Here is a 20,849-nt window from a genome sequence, read left to right on the forward strand (position 1 = left end):
TTAATGGTAGGTTTATTTGAACAGTGAGAGACAGAATAACAACAAAAATATCCAGAAAAACGCATGTCAAAAATGTTATAAATTGATTTGCATTTTAATGAGGGAAATAAGTATTTGACCCCCTCTTAATCAGAAAGATTTCTGGCTCCCAGGTGTCTTTTATACAGGTAACGATCTGAGATTAGGAGCACACTCTTAAAGGGAGTGCTCCTAATCTCAGTTTGTTACCTGTAAAAAATACACCTGTCCACAGAAGCAATCAGATTCCAAACTCTCCACCATGGCCAAGACCAAAGAGCTCTCCAAGGATGTCAGGGACAAGATTGTAGACCTACACAAGGCTGGAATGGGCTACAAGACCATCGCCAAGCAGCTTGGTGAGAAGGTGACAACATTTGGTGCGATTATTCGCAAATGGAAGAAACACAAAAGAACTGTCAATCTCCCTCGGCCTGGGGCTCCATGCAAGATCTCACCTCGTGGAGTTGCAATGATCATGAGAACGGTGAGGAATCAGCCCAGAACTACACGGGAGGATCTTAAAAATGATCTCAAGGCAGCTGGGACCATAGTCACCAAGAAAACAATTGGTAACACACTACGCCGTGAAGGACTGAAATCCTGCAGCGCCCACAAGGTCCCCCTGCTCAAGAATACATATACATGCCTGTCTGAAGTTTGCCAATGAACATCTGAATGACTCGGAGGACAACTGGTGAAAGTGTTGTGATCAGATGAGACCAAAATGGAGCTCTTTGACATCAACTCAACTCGCCGTGTTTGGAGGAGGAGGAATGCTGCCTATGACCCCAAGAACACCATCTCCACCGTCAAACATGGAGGTGGAAACATTATGCTTTGGGGGTGTTTTTCAGCTAAGGGGACAGGACAACTTCACCGCATCAAAGGGACGATGGACGGGGCCATGTACCATCAAATCTTGGGTGAGAACCTCCTTCCCTCAGCTAGGGCATTGAAAATGGGTCATGGATGGGTATTCCAGCATGACAATGACCCAAAACACATGGCCAAGGCAACAAAGGAGTGGCTCAAGAAGAAGCACATTAAGGTCCTGGAGTGGCCTAGCCAGTCTCCAGACCTTAATCCCATAGAAAATCTGTGGAAGGAGCTGAAGGTTCGAGTTGCCAAACGTCAGCCTCAACCTTAATGACTTGGAAGATCTGCAAAGAGGAGTGGGACAAAATCCCTCCTGAGATGTGTGCAAACCTGGTGGCCAACTACAAGAAACGTCTGACCTCTGTGATTGCCAACAAGGGTTTTGCCACCAAGTACTAAGTCACGTTTTGCAGAAGGGTCAAATACTTATTTCCCTCATTAAAATGCAAGTCATTTTATAACATTTTTGACATGCGTTTTTCTGGATTATTTTGTTATTCTGTCTCTCACTGTTCAAATAAACCTACTATTAAAATTATAGACTGGTCATTTCTTTAAGTGGGCAAATGTACAAAATCAGCAGGGGATCAAATACTTTTTTCCCCCCACTGTATATAGGCCTACCTACAGTGCCTTCAGAAAGTATTCAGACACCTTTACTTTTTCCACATCTTGTTATAGCCTTATTCTAAAATGGATACAATAATTTTTTCCCCTCATCAATCTGGACTATTAAGCGCATTTTTATTTTATTTTTATTTTGAACATAAATAAGCTGTACATGTCTATAAGCCGCAGGTGCCTACCGGTACATTGAAAAAAAATTACTTTACACAGGCTTTAACGAAACACAGCTTGTAACAAAAATAAATAGGCTTTAACGAAACACGGCTTGTAAAAAAAATCAAAAGTAAATTAGCAGTAAGCTTTAGTTGTCTTTTTGCACTGAGTCAATTCCTCACGCTGCTGTTTCCAATGTCTTATCATCGACTCATTAAGACCAAGCTCCCGTGCAGCAGCCCTATTTCCTTTTCCAACAGCCAGATCAATCGCCTTCAACTTGAAAGCTGCATCATATGCATTTCTTCATGTGTTTGCCATGATGAGGGTGACAAAATGACTACCGTAATCAGAATGATGAAGTTTGAGAGCACTCGATTTAATCTAAACAGTAAACCAAAAATTTTTTGACCTTAACCCGTTCGGCAATTTCATTGGTCTAATGAAAGCTTCATGCCGCCAAAAAACTGAGCATGTCACAGAATGTGATTTTTTTTTTGGGAAAAAAACAAATTGAAAGCGGGAAAAATCCATATATTAGCCGCGTCATTGTTTAAGCCGCGAGGTTCAAAGCCTGGGGAAAAAGTTGCGGCTTATAGTCCGGAATTTACGGTACACACAATACCCCATAATGACAAAACGAAAACAGGTTTTTAGAAAATTTAGAAAAGGTATTAAAAATAAACGGATAACATTTACATAAGTATTAAGACCGTTTACTCAGTACTTTGTTGAAGCACCTTTGGCAGCGATTACAGCCTTGAGTCTTCTTGGGTGTGACGCTACAAGCTTGGCAGACCTGTATTTGGGGAGTTTCTCCCATTCTTTGCAGATCCTCTCAAGCTGTGTTCGGTTGGAGGGGGAGCGTCGCTGCACAGCTATTTTCAGGTCTCTCCAGAGATGTTCGATCGGGCTCTGGCTGGGCCACTCAAGGACTTTCAGAGACTTGTCCCGAAGCCACTCCTGTGTTGTCTTGCCTGTGTGCTTAGGGTTGTTGTCCTGTTGGAAGGTGAACCTTCGACCCAGTCTGAGGTCCTGAGCGCTCTTGTAACAATGTGCGCTGAGAGTCGGAAGCAAGTTCAGGGAGTGAGTGTTTTAATAAATAAACACAGCATAATACAAAATAAGAAACACGAACAACGCACAGACATGACACAGCAACAGAAACAATAACACCTGGGAAAGGAACCAAAGGGAGTGACACATATATAGAAGTGATTGAGTCCAGGTGAGTCTGATGAAGCGCATCTGCGCGTAATGATGGTGACCGGTGTGCGCCATAACGAGCAGCCTGGTGACCTAGAGGCCGGAGAGGGAACACGCGATACGGCTCTTTAGCAGGTTTTCATCAAGGATCTCTATATTTTGCTTTGTTAATCTTTCTCTCGATCCTGACTAGTCTCCCAGTCCCTGCCACTGAAAAACATCCCCACAGCATGATGCTGCCACCACCATGCTTTACCATAGGGATGGTGCCAGGTTTCTTCCAGATGTGATGGTTGGCATTCAGGCCAAAGAGTTCAATCTGGGTTTCATCAGAAAAGAGAATCTTGTTTCTCCTGTCTGAGAGTCCTTTATGCATGATCTTGCATGTTTGTGTGTGCGGCAAGTGTGTTTGTATGTGTGCATGCGTGGATGCGTACGTGTGTGTGTTTCTCAGGGCCCCTTTGAGCTGCCAGAGTATGAGATGTGTCCAGATGAGCTCAACCAGAGGCAAGTCTTGTTCCAGTATTGGGCCCGCTGCTCTAAGTGGTACAACTACCAGCCACTGGACCACATCAGAGAATACTTTGGAGAGAAGATGGCCTTTCACTTTGTCTGGCTGGGTAAGCAGAATTCTTCATAGTACATCTGATACAATACCATATTTTAATTCTGTACTGTTTATATGGTTACACTTGTTGGTGAGGGCGTTCATGAAACTGAACACATCCAAAAATCTGAGATTTACACATCATACTCAAGAAGACTTCATTAAATTAATGCTACAATATATATTCTCTCTTATACCATGTCCATTTTTGTTAAGATATGTGGTCAATTTACCACAACAGTACAGTTTTGTGAGAATTCCCCACTGTGTTGTGAGAGAGAGGTTTTTGTCTCTCTGGTCCTCTCTGTAGGCTTCTACACAGCCTGGCTGCTCCCAGCGGTGGTGGTGGGGACCTTTTGTCTTTGTGTCAGGAGTCATGTCCATGGGCACCAACACTCCTGCGTGAGTCCTGAAACTCCATCACTTACAATGCTTTTCTAACACATTCATTTCTTTGCCTGTAATCAAGGTTCATGGTTTGAAAACTGTACAGTATAGAGCTCTTATTATAATTATCTTTACTACAAATCGAGACCAAAAGATCACTCAAAGGGGTGTTATTACAATATAATTACAGTATAATTTGAGCAACAGAGTGGCCTAGTGTAAGTCGTAGTCTAGAGCTCTGCAAATGTACAGGCTCAATTTAGTTACGCAGGCTGCCTGTACCAGTCTTAAGACATAATGTATTGCTTCGCTGTGTGTGTGTGTCTTCTTATAGCAACATCACCCAGAATGCATCACAAACTATACAAATTACATAATTGACAATTAACTTCAATAAAGGCATGAAAAAGGTAAACCAAAACATTTAGGAAATATATTACACATGATACATATCCACACATCAATCATAGTGGTAAACCATGTTTTAAACTTCAATACAACACAGGAATATGAACACATGCTTTAGCCTCCCCGCAACACTCAAACTATGCGCTCTAACGCACCCACTGTTTGACCATCAAACCTCAACCAGAAAGTAAGGCGTGTGTGTGTGAGAGAGAGTGAAAGCGTGTGTGTGTGCGCGTGCGCATGCTTGTGTGTCCGTCTATGCGTGTGTCAGGGGGAAAATAATAATATACTATATGCCATTTAGCAGACACTTTTATCCAAAGTAATGCGTGCATACATTTTACGTATGGGCGATCCCAGGTATCGAACCCACTACCCGTGCGTTTTAAACAACATGCTCTTCTAACTGAGCTACCATGTCTTGTCAATGTTCCCTGTGTCTCCAATGTGTTTCCATGGCAACTGCTGACCATTGTTTTCTCAGTAATCTCCGTTACCCAGTAGTAAAATGTGTGCATAACTTTGTCACTTGTTTTCTCAGCGTTTGTTTACACTCAGAATCTGTCCACGAGAGAATACTTTCTCAGGACCAGTGTTTGATGGCTTGGTGTAGACTCAGTCGATTTACCAGGCCATAAAGATAGGGAGTCTAAAGATCCAATAACAGAGCGAAGGAAGAAAAGCATTGGTCTCTTACAGGCCCAAAGACATTAGTGTAACTCTTCATGTGGATTAGAAATATCAATCACTGTATAAAAGCCAGAGAGCCTCTGGTGATGTACTCTGTAGCAAGCAATCAAGGGATAATAATAATTCAAATGTGTCTGAAATCGCACTCATTTCACTACTTTTGAGTGGTGAATTATGTGTATGTGATTCTGTGCCTGACTGTCCACAGCAAGGAGATCTGTAGCAGTGGGAACAGCTACCTGGTGTGTCCTCTATGTAAGACCTGCAAGCCCTGGAACATGTCTGATATCTGCCCCATGGCTAAGGTACTGTTTATATTTAGACCTAGGTCTCCTTTACAAATGTGCCCTGTATATGCCCTAACTATATATAAAACATCAAATCACCCAGAAAAACGGTTACATTCCTCCACAAATAAGTCCCCAATCAATACTTTAAATTACCCAAGCGGAACCAGAACATCAAGATGTAATGTATTTAGAATTTGTTCCAGGAATACGGTGCATTAAAACTAAAAGCAGATCTACCTAGCTTGGTGGAGACCCAAGGAACCTCGATTTATCCAATCCCGTGAACGGGTTACGCAACTCGGGTGTCTATACTTCAACAGCAAAGTTAGATAAGACTGAAGTTTATGAAGTAGGGAGGGCCTAGTAAACAAAAAGGGAGTAATGTAGAGATCTACGGGTCTTTAGGGAAGTCCAGCCAACCTTTTGATACAGGATGCAGTGATGAGGATCAAAACTGTCACCTGTCAAGAAAACCAAGGGTACTATGGTAGATGGCATCCAAAGGTTTAAGCAGCTGCACTTTAATAAATAATATCACCATAATCAAGAACAGATAAAAAGGTTGACTGAATAATCTGCTTCCTACTGCTTAGAGAAAGGCACAATCTGTTTCTGTAGAAAAATAACAACTTTAAATCTTAGCTTCTTAACCAGCTCATCTATGTTTTATAAATGTCAAATCCATATCGATCCAAATGCCTATAGTATTTATATTTACGGAAACACGTTCGATTGGAGAACCATCTAATGGCTAGTAGTAATGTAGTTAATCTTTAACATTCTTACGAGAGTTTGAAAACAACATGTATTTTGTTTTGCCTGTATTAAGCACAAGTTTTAAATCAAAAAGGGATTCCTGCATAGCTTTAAAATCTGACTGTGTAAGGACCGACGCCAGAGACGAGAAGCAGGTACGGGGAGTTAACATTTAATGAAGAACAGACATGAAACAAGACAGGCACAGCATCAGCACACGGGCAAAACAACGACATTCGACAATCAATGCAGCAGCGGGGAACAGAGATGGGGAACTGACATATAGGGGAGGTAATAAACAGGTGATTGAGTCCAGGTGAGTCCAATAATACGCTGATGCGAGTGACGTGGAAAGGCAGGTGTGCGAAATAATGGTGGCGTGACAGACTGTAGTTTTGACACATCCCGATCAACAATCGGGGCAATAGCATACATAATAGTATCATCCGCGCATAGATTAAGTTTACAATATTTAACAAATTGACCAATGGTGTTTAAATGGTGAAGATAGTAGGTCCCAAAAAGTGGTACACTATCATTGTGAATAGGCTTAGAAGTTCTTACAATGCCTCAATTGATTGCATTCTTTCCGTAATGATGCCAACTAATTTGTTGTGGCAGAGAGGAGGAAGTAAAACCCATCAGGAATTTGACAGTTTTCCAGAATTTAGCAGGGTTCCCATTACAATCCGAAAGACCGGTTACTTAATCAGATTTAGACTTTATGATTTGTCTTACACAATGATTCCTCAGTTGCTTAAAGCATGCCAGTTCAGGCCTAAGCTTCTGTTCCTGACCTTGACCCAAGCATCGTCTCTTTTATGAATGACTTCTGATAATTCTAAAGTGTACCAGTCATTCCATCTACTTTTAACCCTTCATTTTTTGAAGGGAGCATGATTATCCAAAAATAGTATTGAATACATCTGAAAAAAGGCTCAAAGCTAAATCAGGTTCAGGGATAGCTGAAAGACAATCAAGGTCACTAGAATAAAGATAATGTTCACTTAAAAAAGCCTGTTCACTTAAGTTTTTAAATTCCTCTTTTTGATGTGACAAGGCTTCGTTTTTTTTTTTGTGTTTTCACATCTCTGACACAAACAACTGGGCAATAATCATTAATGTCTTGGGTGAAGACACCAGTAGAAACATATTTCTCTGGTGTATTCGTTAGGATAAGATCAATCAGAGTTGACTTTGAAGGATCTTTAGGGTTGGGCCGTGTAGGCTTAGTCACCAGCTGGGTTAGGTTTAGATTGGGATTTTCAGGCTTCAGACAGACAATCATAATTTAGGTCACCCAGGATAATAACTTCTGATTTAATAAACTTGTTAACTCCTCGAGTGCATAAAGGTTAGCGGAGGGAGGATGGTAGACCCCTATAACAGTTCGATTTTTTATTTTTTTTTCCCCAGACAAAGGTTTAAATATAGCAGCAAAACTATTTGGGGAAGGGAAATAGTTTTCACTATAGAGACAGTGAAATGTTTGTCAGCTCTGAACACATAACACTCAATATAAAATATCAGAGTTCAGAATGTCCCCAGAGATCCAAGTTTCAGTCAATACCAGAATGTCCGGATTCATCTGCATAGCCCAGATTTTGATGTAATCCAGTTTAGGAAGTAAGCTCCTAATGTTCAGATGCATCAACCCAACTCAAACAAGCTACATTTAATAGGAAGTAACAAGATATGACACTGTCTGATGTGCTTATCTAAATCTTTTCAGAATACATACATTCACCTCTGCCAAATGTGTTGCTTTTATCACATTAATGAACAATCGTTATGGATATTTTATTTTAGCTGTCCCGCTAATAAATCCATAGATGGCAGGTCGTTGTGTGTAGGGTGCCGTCTCTGGTCACTAAAGATCCCATGGCACTTATCGTAAGAGGAGGGGTGTTAACCCCGGTGTCCTGGCTAAATTCCAAATCTGACCCTCATACCATCAGGGCCACCTAATCATCCCCAGCTTCCAATTGGCTCATTCATCCGCCCTCCTCTCCTCTGTAACTATTCCACAGGTCGTTGCTTTAAATTAGAATGTGTTCTCAGTCAACTTACCTGGTAAAATAAAACATGTAAATACATGTGGTGTGTCTGTGTTGGCAGGTGGGCTACCTGTTTGACCACCCCGGGACACTCTTCTTCAGTGTGTTCATGTCGTTCTGGGCAGTCACCTTCCTGGAGTACTGGATGGCCACCCTGGCTCACCACTGGAACTGCATGGACTTCCAAGAGGAGGAGGTCTGGATTAGAGCCAATTCATTAAAGGACTTTCATTTATTTCAATTCTATACTTTTGTAATTCTGTGATGTGTTACCGTACATACTGTAAAAACAGAGCTCAACGGCTAGCGGTCATCAGCTAACCTTAGCCTGGTCAACTCCTGCCAGTCTGCACAGCACTTTTCAACCCAGAGCTTACCGGACTGCTCTTTCTCCATCTCCAGTTTCCTACCGCAAGCTCTGAACCTTTTCACCTGGATCATCGCAGCTAGCTAGCTGCTATCTGAGTGGCTACCCCCCTGGCTAACGTCTCTGTCCCGAAGCAAGCACTAGTGAGCCTGGAACTAAACTCATGCTAGGCCCAGCCCCCGGCTAGCTTAAGAGGTCCATCAGCCACTCCTTTGGCTACAATACATATTTTGCCAATTGGCCCGGACCCCTTTTACTGCCGACATGGAGCCCTGCCGATTACACCATGACTGGTCTACCGGCGTAATCCGCCCGAGGGGTGTCAACAGGCTCCTCCGTCGCGACGTTCCCTGAAGGCCTATCCGCTAGCCGTGGCCCGCTAGCCATCTAGAGCATATCGGACTGCTAGCTGAAGAGGACCATTAGCCAATTTCTCGGGCTACAATACCTATTTTGCCAATTGGCCTGGACCCATTTACTGCCTACACGGAGCCCTGCCAATCCAACACGACTGGTCTGCCGACGTAATCCGCCCAAGGGGTGTCAACAGGCTCCTCCGTCGCGACGTCCCCTGAAGGCCTATCCACTAGCCTGCTAGCCGCGGCCCACTAGCTTTCTAGGGCAGAGCTGAAGAGGAACATCAGCCAATTTCTTACAATACCTATTTTGCCAATTGGCCTGGACCCTTTTACTGCCATTTCTTCCGGCGCCATTTTACCTTAGCTAGCCCTTTTGTTTCAACTCCCACACATGCGGTGACCTCACCTGGTCTAAATGATGTCTCTAGAGACAAAACCTCTCTCATCGTCACGCAATGCCTAGGTTTACCTCCACTGTATTCACATCCTACTATATCCTTGTCTGTACATTATGCCTTGAATCTATTCTTCCACGCCCAGAAACCTGTACCTTTTAGTCCTTATAGCCTTTAGCCGTACCCTTATCCTACTTCTCCTCTGTTCCTCTGGTGATGTAGAGGTTAATCCAGGCCCTGCAGCACCTAGCTCCACTCCCATTCCCCAGGCGCTCTCATTTGTTGATTTCTGTAACCGTAAAAGCCTTGGTTTCATGCATGTTAACATTAGAAGCCTCCTCCCTAAGTTTGTTTTACTCACTGCTTTAGCACACTCTGCCAACCCGGATGTCCTAGCCGTGTCTGAATCCTGGCTTAGGAAGGCCACAAAAAATACTGACATTTCCATCCCTAACTATTAACACTTTCCGACAAGATAGAACTGCCAAAGGGGGCGGTGTTGCAATCTACTGCAGAGACAGCCTGCAGAGTTCTGTCATACTATCCAGGTCTGTGCCCAAACAATTCGAGCTTCTACTTCTATAAATCCACCTTTCCAGAAACAAGTCTCTCACCGTTGCCGCTTGTTATAGACCACCTTCTGCCCCCAGCTGTGCCCTGGACACTATATGTGAATTGATTGCCCCCCCCCCCATCTATCTTCAGAGTTCGTACTGTTAGGTGACCTAAACTGGGATATGCTTAACACCCCGGCTGTCCTACAATCTAAGATAGATGCCCTCAATCTCACACAAATTATCAATGAACCTACCAGGTATAACCCCAAATCTGTAAGCACAGGCACCCTCATAGATATCATCCTGACCAACCTGCCCTCTAAATAAACCTCTGCTGTCTTCAACCAGGATCTCAGTGATCATTGCCTGTGTCCGTAATGGGTCTGCGGTCAAGCGACCACCCCTCATCACTGTCAAACGCTCCCTAAAACACTTCAGCGAGCAGGCCTTTCTAATCGACCTGGCCCGGGTATCCTGGAAGGATATTGACCTCATTCCGTCAGTAGAGGATGCCTGGTTATTCTTTAAAAGTGCTTTCCTCACCATCTTAAATAAGCATGCCCCATTCAAAAAATGTGGAACTAGGAACAGATATAGCCCTTGGTTCACTCCAGAACTGACTGCCCTTGACCAGCACAAAAACATCCTGTGGCGTACTGCATTAGCATCGAATAGCCCCCGTGATATACAACTTTTCAGGGAAGTTAGGAACCAATATACACAGGCAGTTAGGAAAACAAAGGCTAGCTTTTTCAAACAGAAATTTGCATCCTGTAGCACAAACTCCGAAAGTTTCTGGGACACTAAAGTCCATGGAGAATAAGAGCACCTCCTCCCAGGTGCCCACTGCACTGAGGCTAGGAAACACTGTCACCACCGATAAATCCACGATAATTGAAAATTTCAATAAGTGTTTTTCTACGGCTGGCCATGCTTTCCACCTGGCTACCCCTACCCTGGTCAACAGCCCTGCACCCCCCCACAGCAACATGCCCAAACCTCCCCCATTTCTCCGTCACCCAAATCCAGATAGCTGATCTCTGAAAGAGTTGCAAAATCTAGACCCCTACAAATCAGCTGGGCTAGACAACCTGGACCCTCTCTTTCTAAAATTATCCGGCGTAATTGTTGCAACCCCTATTACTAGCCTGTTCAACCTCTCTTTCGTATCGTCTGAGATTCCCAAAGATTGGAAAGCTGCCGCGGTCATCCCCCTCTTCAAAGGGGGAGACACTCTAGACCCAAACTGTTACAGACCTATATCTATTCTACCCTGCCTTTCTAAGGTCTTTGAAAGCCAAGTTAACAAACAGATCACCGACCATTTCGAATCCCACCGTACCTTCTCCGCTATGCAATCTGGTTTCCGAGCTGGTCATGGGTACAACTCAGCCACGCTCAAGGTCCTAAACGATATCATAGCCGCCATAGATAATAGACAATACTGTGCAGCCGTATTCATCAACCTGGCCAAGGCTTTCTCAACAGCCTTGGTTTCTCAAACTACTGCCTCGCCTGGTTCACCAACTACTTCTCAGACTGAGTTCAGACTGAGTTCAGTGTGTCAAATTAGAGGGCCTGTTGTCCGGGCAGGGTTCAATAATCGGGCCGACTCTTTTCTCTGTATACATGAATGATGTCGTTCTTGCTGCTGGTGAGTCTCTGATCCACCTCTACGCAGACGACACCATTCTGTATACTTCTGGCCCTTCTTTGGACACTGTGTTAACTAACCTCCAGACGAGCTTCAGTGCCATACAACTCTCCTTCTGTGGCCTCCAACTGCTCTTAAATGCAAGTAAAACTAAATGCATGCTCTTCAACCGATCGCTGCCCACCCGTCCAGCATCACTACTCTGGACGGTTCTGACTTAGAACATGTGGACAATTACAAATACCTAGGTGTCTGGTTAGACTGTAAGCTCTCCTTCCAGACTCACATTAAGCATCTCCAATCCAAAATCAAATCTGGAATCAGCTTCCTATTTCGCAACAAAGCATCCTTCACTCATGCTGCCAAACATACCCTCGTAAAACTGACTATCCTACCGATCCTTGACTTCGGCGATGTCATTTATAAAATAGCCTCCCAACGCTCTACTCAGCAACTTGTATGCAGTCTATCACAGTGCCATCCGTTTTGTCACCAAAGCCTCATATACTACCCTTTGGCTGGCCCTCGCTTCATATTCGTTGCCAAACCCACTGGCTCCAGGTCATCTATAAGTCTTTGCTAGGTAAAGCTCCGCCTTATCTCAGCTCACTGGTCACCATAGCAGCACCCACCCGTAGCACGCTCTCCAGCAGGTATATTTCACTAGTCACCCCCAAAACCTATTCCTCTTTGGCCGCCTTTCCTTCCAGTTTTCTGCTGCCAATGACTGGAACGAATTGCAAAAATCACTGAAGCTGGAGACTCATATCTCCCTTACTAACTTTAGCATCAGCTGTCAGAGCAGCTCACAGATCACTGCATCTGTACATAGCCCATCTGTAAATAGCCCATCCAACTACCTCATCCCCATATTGTTTTTTTTTAAATAATTTTTTATATTTTTTTGCTACTTTGTACCCCAGTATCTCTACTTGCACATTCATCTTCTGCACATCTATCGCTCCAGTGTTAAATTGCTAAATTGTAGTTACTTCGCCACTACGGCCTATTTATTGCCTTACCTCCCTAATCTTACCTCATTTGCACACACTGTATATAGATTCTTTTTTTTCCTATTGTGTTATTGACTGTACGTTTGTTTATTCTATTTGTAACTGTGTTTGTGTCGCACTGCTTTGCTTTGTCTTGGTGAGGTCGCAGTTGTAAATTAGATCTTGTTCTCAGCTGGCCTACCTGGTTAAATAAAGGTGAAATACATTTTTTTTTTTTTTGAACCTCATTTCAAATAACTGGTCACATACAGTATAATCCAGTTCTGTAACAAGGCCACATTTTTAAGTTTTACTATAGTATGCTGCAGTTCACAGATATGGAGACGACTGCTGTGCTTCCATACAGTGGGGTCGAAATTATTGACACTCTTGATAAAGATGAGCAATAATGACTGTATAAAATAAATAATTCAAATACTGAGCTACAGAATATTGTATGCTAAAATCATTTGGGAAATTAAATGATTTCTTACTAATACAACTACTCAGAGAAATAGACTTTGTTTAACATGTAATACTTTTTTCTCAAAAAGGTAGGGGTCAAATGATTGACACCCCTAAAGATTCATATAGAACTAGTCAAAAGTTTAGTATTTGGTCCCATATTCCCAGAAAGCAATGACTACAAAAACCTTGTGACTCTCCAAACTTGTTGGATACATTTTCAGTTAGTTTTGGTTGTTTCAGATTATTTTGTGCTCAATAGAAATTAATGGTAAATAGTGTATCGTGTCATTTTGGAGTAAGTTTTATTGGAAATGAGAATGTGGATGCTACCATGATTATGGATCATCCTGAATAAATTGTGAATAATGAGAGGGTCAAAAGATCATACCCCCAAGAGATGAGAACCTCCCCTGTTATTGGTAGTGAGAGGTTAGCATGTCTTTGGGGTGTGATCTTTGACCCTCTAACTTTCTCACTCATCATTATTCACAATTTATTCAGGATTATCCGTAATCATGCTAGCATCCACATTAATGTAGTAGTGCTCATAAAGTATTCTTATTTACAACAAAAGTGACTCTAAAATGACACAATACATTATTTACCATTTCTATTGGGCACAAAATAATCTCAAATACAACCAAAACGTACTGCAAATGCCTCCAACAGGTTTGGAGAGTCACATTGCATGCTAGGAATGTGGGACCAAATACAACAATTTTGACCACTTTATAAGAATCTTTAGGGGTGTCTATAATTTTGACCTGTACATTTTTGAGGAAAAAGGTATTGTTAAAAAAATATATTTCTCTGAGAAATTGTATTAGTATAAAATAATTAAATTTTGAAATACATTTGGTGCATCCATTATAGCTTGGTATTTGAATTATTTATTTTATATAGTCACTTTTGCTAATCTTTATCAATGGTGTCAATCATTTCAGACGCCACTGTATGGTGCATGGCATGTTTTTGTATCTAGAAGCGTCCGCGGCCTGAGTTTGCGGCCATGGCTCCGGCTATGGAGCACAACCCAGTGACGGGAGTGAAAGAGCCCTACTTCCCAGAGAAGGCCTGGCTGTCCCGCATTCTCACTGGCTCCATGGTCAGTATCATCATGGTAAGACACTGAGTTTTACTCTCTTCGTGTCCTTTGCTCTGTGTTTGACACCAGGGGTAGCCGGACCCCAGATCTGCCACTGACATGACAATGACAAAAGGAGTTGGTGTTATGGCACAAACAGATTTTGAGCAGTTATTCATTATCATGTGACCTGACCAGTTAACATTCAAAACCCTCCTTATAGACTAATGCAGAAAGCCTGAAGTTGTTCATAGCCAGGCCACACAGTCAGGGAAAACGTTGCACCCTAGTGATACAGAAAGGATGCCATTTTAGTGTACTGTATTTGAATGTGGATAAGGTGTAGTTGGACTAATGTTAATCTTATTCACCTCACTCCTCTTTCCTCTGTCTACCCTTGTCTGTCCCCAGTTGTGTGTGGTGATGATCTTCCTGGTGACAGTGATCATGTACCGTGGGATAGTGAGTGATGATGTACCGCACAGGCAGCGTTGTGCTGCGCACTCAGGTACAGTACAATACACTCTGCTCTGATGAATAAAACTGCTGACACTGGATCAGAATACCCTTCAAAACACCTGACAGTGGGTGACATCCTCCATTTAGCTAATGCCAGCAGATACGTTAGCTCAGATTGATACATTAGCTCAAATTTGCTGTGTGTGTTCCCTCAGGCAGGGAACATTGCCAATATCTCCAGCAGTTTGGTGAATCTGGCCCTGATTCTGCTGATGGGGCAGGTTTATACTGCGTTGGCACTGCAGCTCACTAAATGGGATAAGAACACAGACCTCAACCACATCCCTGTCTGCCTCAGCCAATGCACTACCAATCAATACATCTACCTACAGGAAATCTACTTCCTTGGGTTTTGATTAAGCGTCTGCGTCTATCCCAGTGGCCTCAAAGAGAAAACAGTGTCTATCAAATAAGTGTGAAGACTATTTAAACACAGCAGTATATTGAAAGTGAAGGTGTATTGTCCAAGATTCAAATGCCATTACAGTACAGCAGGTACATTTTGTTAAATGTTGTGCATTTCATGTATATTCCTACCCTCAAAGGTTTTTACCTTTCTCGTAGATTAAGATTTGTTTAAAGATTTTTTATGGATTGATTTGATTGTTTTTGGATGTTTGGACAGAGATGCACAGAACACAGACCCAGTACGAAGACGCGTTTACCTTCAAGGTGTTTGTGTTCCAGTTTGTCAACTTCTACTCCTCTCCCTTCTATGTGGCATTCTTCCAAGGGAAGGTGAGAATGGAAGGTACTGTTTATTATTGGATGATGTTACTGGTATCTGGCTGGTTTGACACTCCTGAAATGGCCCAACCAGTTGTATCAATTCCAATGGCAGGTTTGTGGGTTATCCTGGACACTGTGGTACCTTGCTTGGTATGAGAAATGAAGATTTCGTTTTCAGAAATGACAACCCATATTTGCATACACAGAACACACCTTTTCACGTTACCAGAATATTTATGTTGGGTGGATTTATTTTTGTCTCTACTTTGTGTGTTTCAGTGTGGTCTAGGGGGTTGTCTCATTGAACTGGCTGAGCAGCTTTTCATCATCGTGGTGGGGAAACAGTAATGTTCAGGAGTTTGTCATCCCGTAGGTTTCCTCCCTGACTCTCCTACTATTAACTTGAGGGCAAATCCTAGTTTCCACTTAGGTCGAATTTTCACTTATCCTAACATTGACATCATTAGATTACTAAGTGAAATTAGACTTAAGTGTAGGATTCGCCCCTCACTGATTCTGTCATCCTTTATCTCACTCCTTTGGCATGAGTGTAAATAGCCTGGTAGCACAATCTGCTTTGCTTTAGCCAACCGTTCTGTTGTCCATATAGCATTACAATGAAGATTGGGCTTAAGGACATATACATTTGGCTTGTAGTGTTTGCCTCTGATGTTGTTTCCTTGTGTGAGAGTCTGCACTGTCTCTGTATAGTGATAGGAACTCTGTGGGTGGTACAATGTGGCTTTAGTATAGCTATAGTGGTGGTGCTGAACAATGCTCTCAGCTATAGTGGTGGTGCTGAACAATGCTGTCAGCTATAGTGGTGGTGCTGTAGGTGCTGAACAATGCTCTCAGATATAGTGGTGGTGCTGTCTGCTGTAGGTGCTGAGAAATCCCTCTCAATTTGATTGTTCTTACACCCCTCTTCTCTCCTGTCCTCTTCTCTTCCTGTCCTCCTCTCCTCAGTAAGGTGAAGGCATGGCAACAGAAGAGGGCGCTGAATAAGGTGTGCGGAACGCAGGCATCCCAGGAGCCTCGGCGGTGGGAGGAGGACTATCAACTGGTGGCGTGTGAGGGCCTGTTTGAGGAGTACCCCTCATTTCACCTTCCTCGGTAGGGTTGCTAACCTCTGACATTCTCCATCTGTCCCACAGTGCTCCAGTTTGGCTTCATCACCATCTTTGTGACAGCGTTCCCCCTGGCGCCGCTCTTTGCCCTGCTCAACAACAGGGCCGAGATGTGCCTGGACGCCCACAAGTTTGTGTGCGAGTACAGGAGGCCCGTGGCCGAGCGTGCGCAGAACATCGGCGTGTGGTTCAACATCCTGGAGGCCTTGTCGCACCTCTCCGTCATCATCATCCGTCATCCTCATTTCTGTGCGACCCAGACTGAGGGAGAATCACTGTACTGCTAACTGCTGGACCGGTTCCATTTCACATCGATACAATGCAATCCATGTGCGCTGTTGGCCAGATAACTGATCTCTCTGCCTGCCTTGTCCCCGCCTGCCCTGGTCAGTCTCTCCCATTCTTGTACAGGTGCCCTTGCCACTCTCTCTCTCTCTCTCTCTCCCTGGAGCTTTGTTCGCCTACATCATACACATACATCGCTGACTTTTTATTGATCAGCGGTTGGGCTATTTGATTAGTGACTTTTAGGGCAATAAACAAACATGATTCTGTTGTTCATTTTGCTGGTGTCTACCCTTGGCTTTTACAATGTTGCCGATACTTTTCGAGCCCGTTGCACTGTGAATGAGGAAATATATGATTGTTTCTCCCTCGAGTATTGTGAAAAACCCCACGCTTGCTTCGGAAATGCACGCGAGAACTATGCACATTTCTCCTAAACAATATGGGAGAAATCGGACTCTTGCGCTTACATGTCAGGACTGTTCTCTTGGTATTAACCATGTCTCTGGATTTTACACATCTCCTGAAATATGTGGTGTTAAAGACTCTGACTATGGATTCTCATTCAAGTGCTCTGTCAATCCAAATGTTGTAACCCCCGATTTAGACTTATCAAGCCATTATCTTGCTGCTTCTATTGTCTGGAAATGTGCAGTTTAACCCAGGTCCTGACATTCTTACCCCTGCCGAATTAAGTAGTCAGAGTAGCCTGAAGTTTTTGCATATGGAGTCTTCTGCCGAAGCTTGATTTTTGTGAATATATGGATAAAAACTGCCGACCCTGATGTATTTATGCTTTCTGAAACCTGGCTTAAAAAAATCTGTTACAGACAAAAATATTAGCATAAATGGTTCCAATGTTTTTCGTACAGATTGTAAATCTAAGGGTGGTGGTGTTGCTGTATACGTAAAAGACAAGTTCTCGGTGGTCGTTCTGACTTCTGTTACTAAACCTAAGCAATTTCAATATCTGTCTTTGAACCTAAACCTTGGCTCATCTTTAAATATTGTTGTATCTTGTTGTTATAGACCTCCATCTGCTACTGTTGGCTCTCTGGATTGTATTTTCGAATTATTACAGAATGTCAATTCTGAGTTTGTCCTGATGGGTGATCTGAATCAGGACTGGTTAACGTCTAACTCTGATCAACTCAAAATTCTATGCAATACCTATAATCTCACTCGGACTGTCAACAGTGTAATGAGGTTGATATAAAATATCCTCTGATGTCCTCTTTGATTCGTTTGATCTTAACCAATACTCCTCATCGTTTTAATGCTTCTGGTATTTTTTCAAATTACGTAAGTGATCACTGTGCTATTGCCTGTGTGAGAGATGGTCAAATTCCTAAGGAATCTCCACGTGTTATTACAAAAAGAAACTGGAAGTGGTTTGATATTCAAGGTTTTTTACATGATGTATCTAGCATCGAATGGAATTAATCCCTCCCCCTTAACATGTATTTTTAACCTCACGCTTGATGTTAAGGAAATCCCCAAGTTATGGAAATCTGCTTTTGTACTGTCTCTCCTGAAAGGTGGAGATCCTTCGCTACTTGACAACTATCGACCCATATCAAAATTGTCTGTACTGTCAAAGGTCTTTTAGTTAGTAGGCAGCTAAAGGCCTACTTCCAAGAAAACAACATCTTAAATAGAATGCAATCAGGTTTTAGGTCTGGCTACAGCATTGTTTCAGCAACATTGAAGGTTTTAAATCACATCCACTGTGCTCTTGAAAAGAAGTTACATTGTGTGTGTGTGTGTGTCTTTATTGATTTGTCGAAGGCTTTTGACACCGTGGACCATGCTGTGTTAGTGCAAAGGTTAAAATGTTGTGGAATTACTGGTCATGCTCTAGATTGGTTTATAAATTACCTATCAAATCGTACACAATGTGTACGATGGTTGTAAATCTGAGTCCATGGAGGTGTGCTCAGGTGTTCCGCAAGGTTCTATTTTGGGCCCACTGTTGTTCATTTTGTATATCAACAACATTGGGGATCTTATTGAAACAGCGAATGTTAATTTTTATGCAGATGATACTGTTCTTTATTCAAGTGGTAATAGTTTATCTTTTGAAAATGCCCAAAGATCATTTAACATCATACAACAGAATCTGTATGATTTAAAGCTGGTTCTAAATTCAGGTAAAACAAAATGCATGGTATTTTCAAGTGCCAATCATGTTACTAATCATGTCATTGCTACATTGGCTGGACATACTATAGAGCAAGTTAAAGTGTACAAATATTTGTGTGTGTGGGTTGATGATAAGCTGAGCTTCACTGTGCATGTAGAGAACTTGATAAGGAAGCTCAAGCTGAAAATAGGTTTTTATTACCGGCATAAGGCTTGTTTTTCTTTTGAGGCCAGGAAGGAGCTGGTACGATGTACATTACTGGCGATTTTAGATTTGAGTGATGTTTTTTTATATTTATATATATATATGCAGGCCTCAACCACTACCCTGAGAGCGCTTGATTCAGTATATCATGCAGCCCTCAGGTTCATTACCGATCAAAAATGTCTAACACATCATTGTGATCTCTACAGCGCTGTTGGCTGGTCGTCATTGACCTTGCGTAGGCTTAAACACTGGTATACACTGATTTATCAGGCCATATTGGGTAAAATGCCATTTTATCGCTGTTTTTTTTTTTTTTGTCAGGTCGGTAAATAATTATCAATTACGGTCCAATTCTCATTTGCTTTTAACAGTACCAAAAATTAGAACAGGTCATGGTAGAAATAGTTTGTTACTTAGCTCCGTGGTTCTGGTATTCTCTCCTGAACATTTAAACATTTGATGATCTAGTTTCATTGGTGGAGTTTAAACTCTTGATCGATGTATATATCATAGAAGAGTGAAATTGTTTTTAGGCCAGCTGTTTTCAGTAGACTCGTGTTTTTAACTTAAAATGTTTATGTTGTACTATATGTGTGTTTATAGTTTTGTTTACTGTTGTTTTAGTGTATGTAAGTTGTTTTGTCTGAAACGTTGTTCCCCTGCTGCTATTGGACCAGGTCTCTCTTGGAAAAGAGATGTTATCTCAATGAGGAAAAACCTGTATAAATAAAGGTAAAATTAAAAAATCAAGTCGCATAGTGATGACCTCATCACCCGTGTGCTGTATTTTTTTCAATTCCAAAATTGGTCTGGAAATATTTGGTCTGATAAACTTACATTTTGTAATGTCCTTTTAAGCAGTATATTGAAAGGATTATAATATTATGTAGTGTTTTTATCATTTCTGTTCATTTTAATTTACTGTGCCATCTAAAATGCTTTTGTATGTCAATCTACCCCTTTCAGGCTTTCTTGATTGCCTTCACATCAGGTTTCTTACCGCGACTGCTTTACCAGTACAAGTTTGACAACAATCTGAACGGATACGTTAATTTCACTCTGGCCTATGCTCCGCCCAGCTACACCAGCCATCCTATGTGCAGGCAATAGTGATCATAAATACACACTGGAACACACTATAGTAGATATAGTATAGCTGTTGTATATACTTTAAGGCATAGTTCATTGAAATGTTTACTTATGTGATTCCGTAGCTTGACAGCGGTCTATGGAAAAGAAGTGACTGCAATCCACACTTTAGTTTTGTTAGACTAGCCACTGCCAACAAATGCTTATATTAGGATATTTATACCAATCCCCCATGCAAGTCAAACTCCCTTGTTTTAGCATGTTTTACATTTCATCTCAAGTCTTTCCAGTAGAGGGCAGAATTGGTGACGTTGACAATCCTGACTTGTTGTTGACAACCATGAATGTGTTGTCTGTAGATTAAAAGCCTTTAGGGACAACAATGGAAATTACACTGGTTTACTGGGAACTCCTGGCTGTCAGGTTAGGCTTCATCATCGCTTTCGAGGTATGTAAGGAACTGACTGTCTGTCTCTCTGTCATTATTTGCTTTCTACTTGCTCCTCTATTTAACCTGTGCCTTTTTGCATTCTCTCCTTATACTGTGCCCTGTCTGTCTTTCTATTCATTACTTGTTCTGTCCACCCCCTTATCTACTACCTGTGTATGTTATTTTGTACCTGTGATCATTTTAAACTTGCTAATCTTTGCCTCCCAGGCCTTCACATGGTATTTTACTATTTTATATTTTATCACCTTTACTCTATTGATACTACTCTCCTCAGAATCCCTCTTCTTCCGCTGAGGTTTCTGTCTAATTTCACCCTGTCTTCTTTTCCATCCCTCTGTCTCGCTA

The 20,849-nt window shown here is 42.2% G+C and overlaps 1 protein-coding gene across 3 annotated transcripts; it reads left to right on the forward strand.

The window, feature by feature from the left end:
* The first annotated feature begins 1,451 nt into the window (after positions 1–1,451).
* Positions 1,452–19,714, forward strand: ano11 (anoctamin 11). Of its 3 annotated transcripts, none has more exons than XR_014380027.1 (9): positions 1,452–3,503; positions 3,801–3,892; positions 5,184–5,280; positions 8,140–8,274; positions 13,853–13,990; positions 14,366–14,462; positions 15,099–15,571; positions 16,169–16,272; positions 16,357–19,714. XR_014380027.1 is itself a non-coding variant. In XM_082959992.1 (9 exons), the coding sequence occupies exons 1-8, from the start codon at positions 3,258–3,260 to the stop codon at positions 15,548–15,550; spliced, it is 987 nt and encodes a 328-aa protein (XP_082816118.1). In that variant the 5' UTR covers positions 1,452–3,257; the 3' UTR covers positions 15,551–15,571; positions 16,169–19,714. The 3 variants fall into 3 exon arrangements, 1 of the variants encoding a protein (XP_082816118.1); XM_082959992.1 differs by having other exon boundaries at positions 15,099–15,211; positions 15,482–15,571; positions 16,169–19,714; XR_014380026.1 differs by having other exon boundaries at positions 16,169–19,714.
* Positions 19,715–20,849: the final 1,135 nt, after the last annotated feature.

This window comes from Salmo salar, chromosome 13 (genome assembly GCF_965601325.2).
Source record: "Salmo salar chromosome 13, fSalSal1, whole genome shotgun sequence".
Classification (NCBI taxonomy): domain Eukaryota; kingdom Metazoa; phylum Chordata; class Actinopteri; order Salmoniformes; family Salmonidae; genus Salmo; species Salmo salar.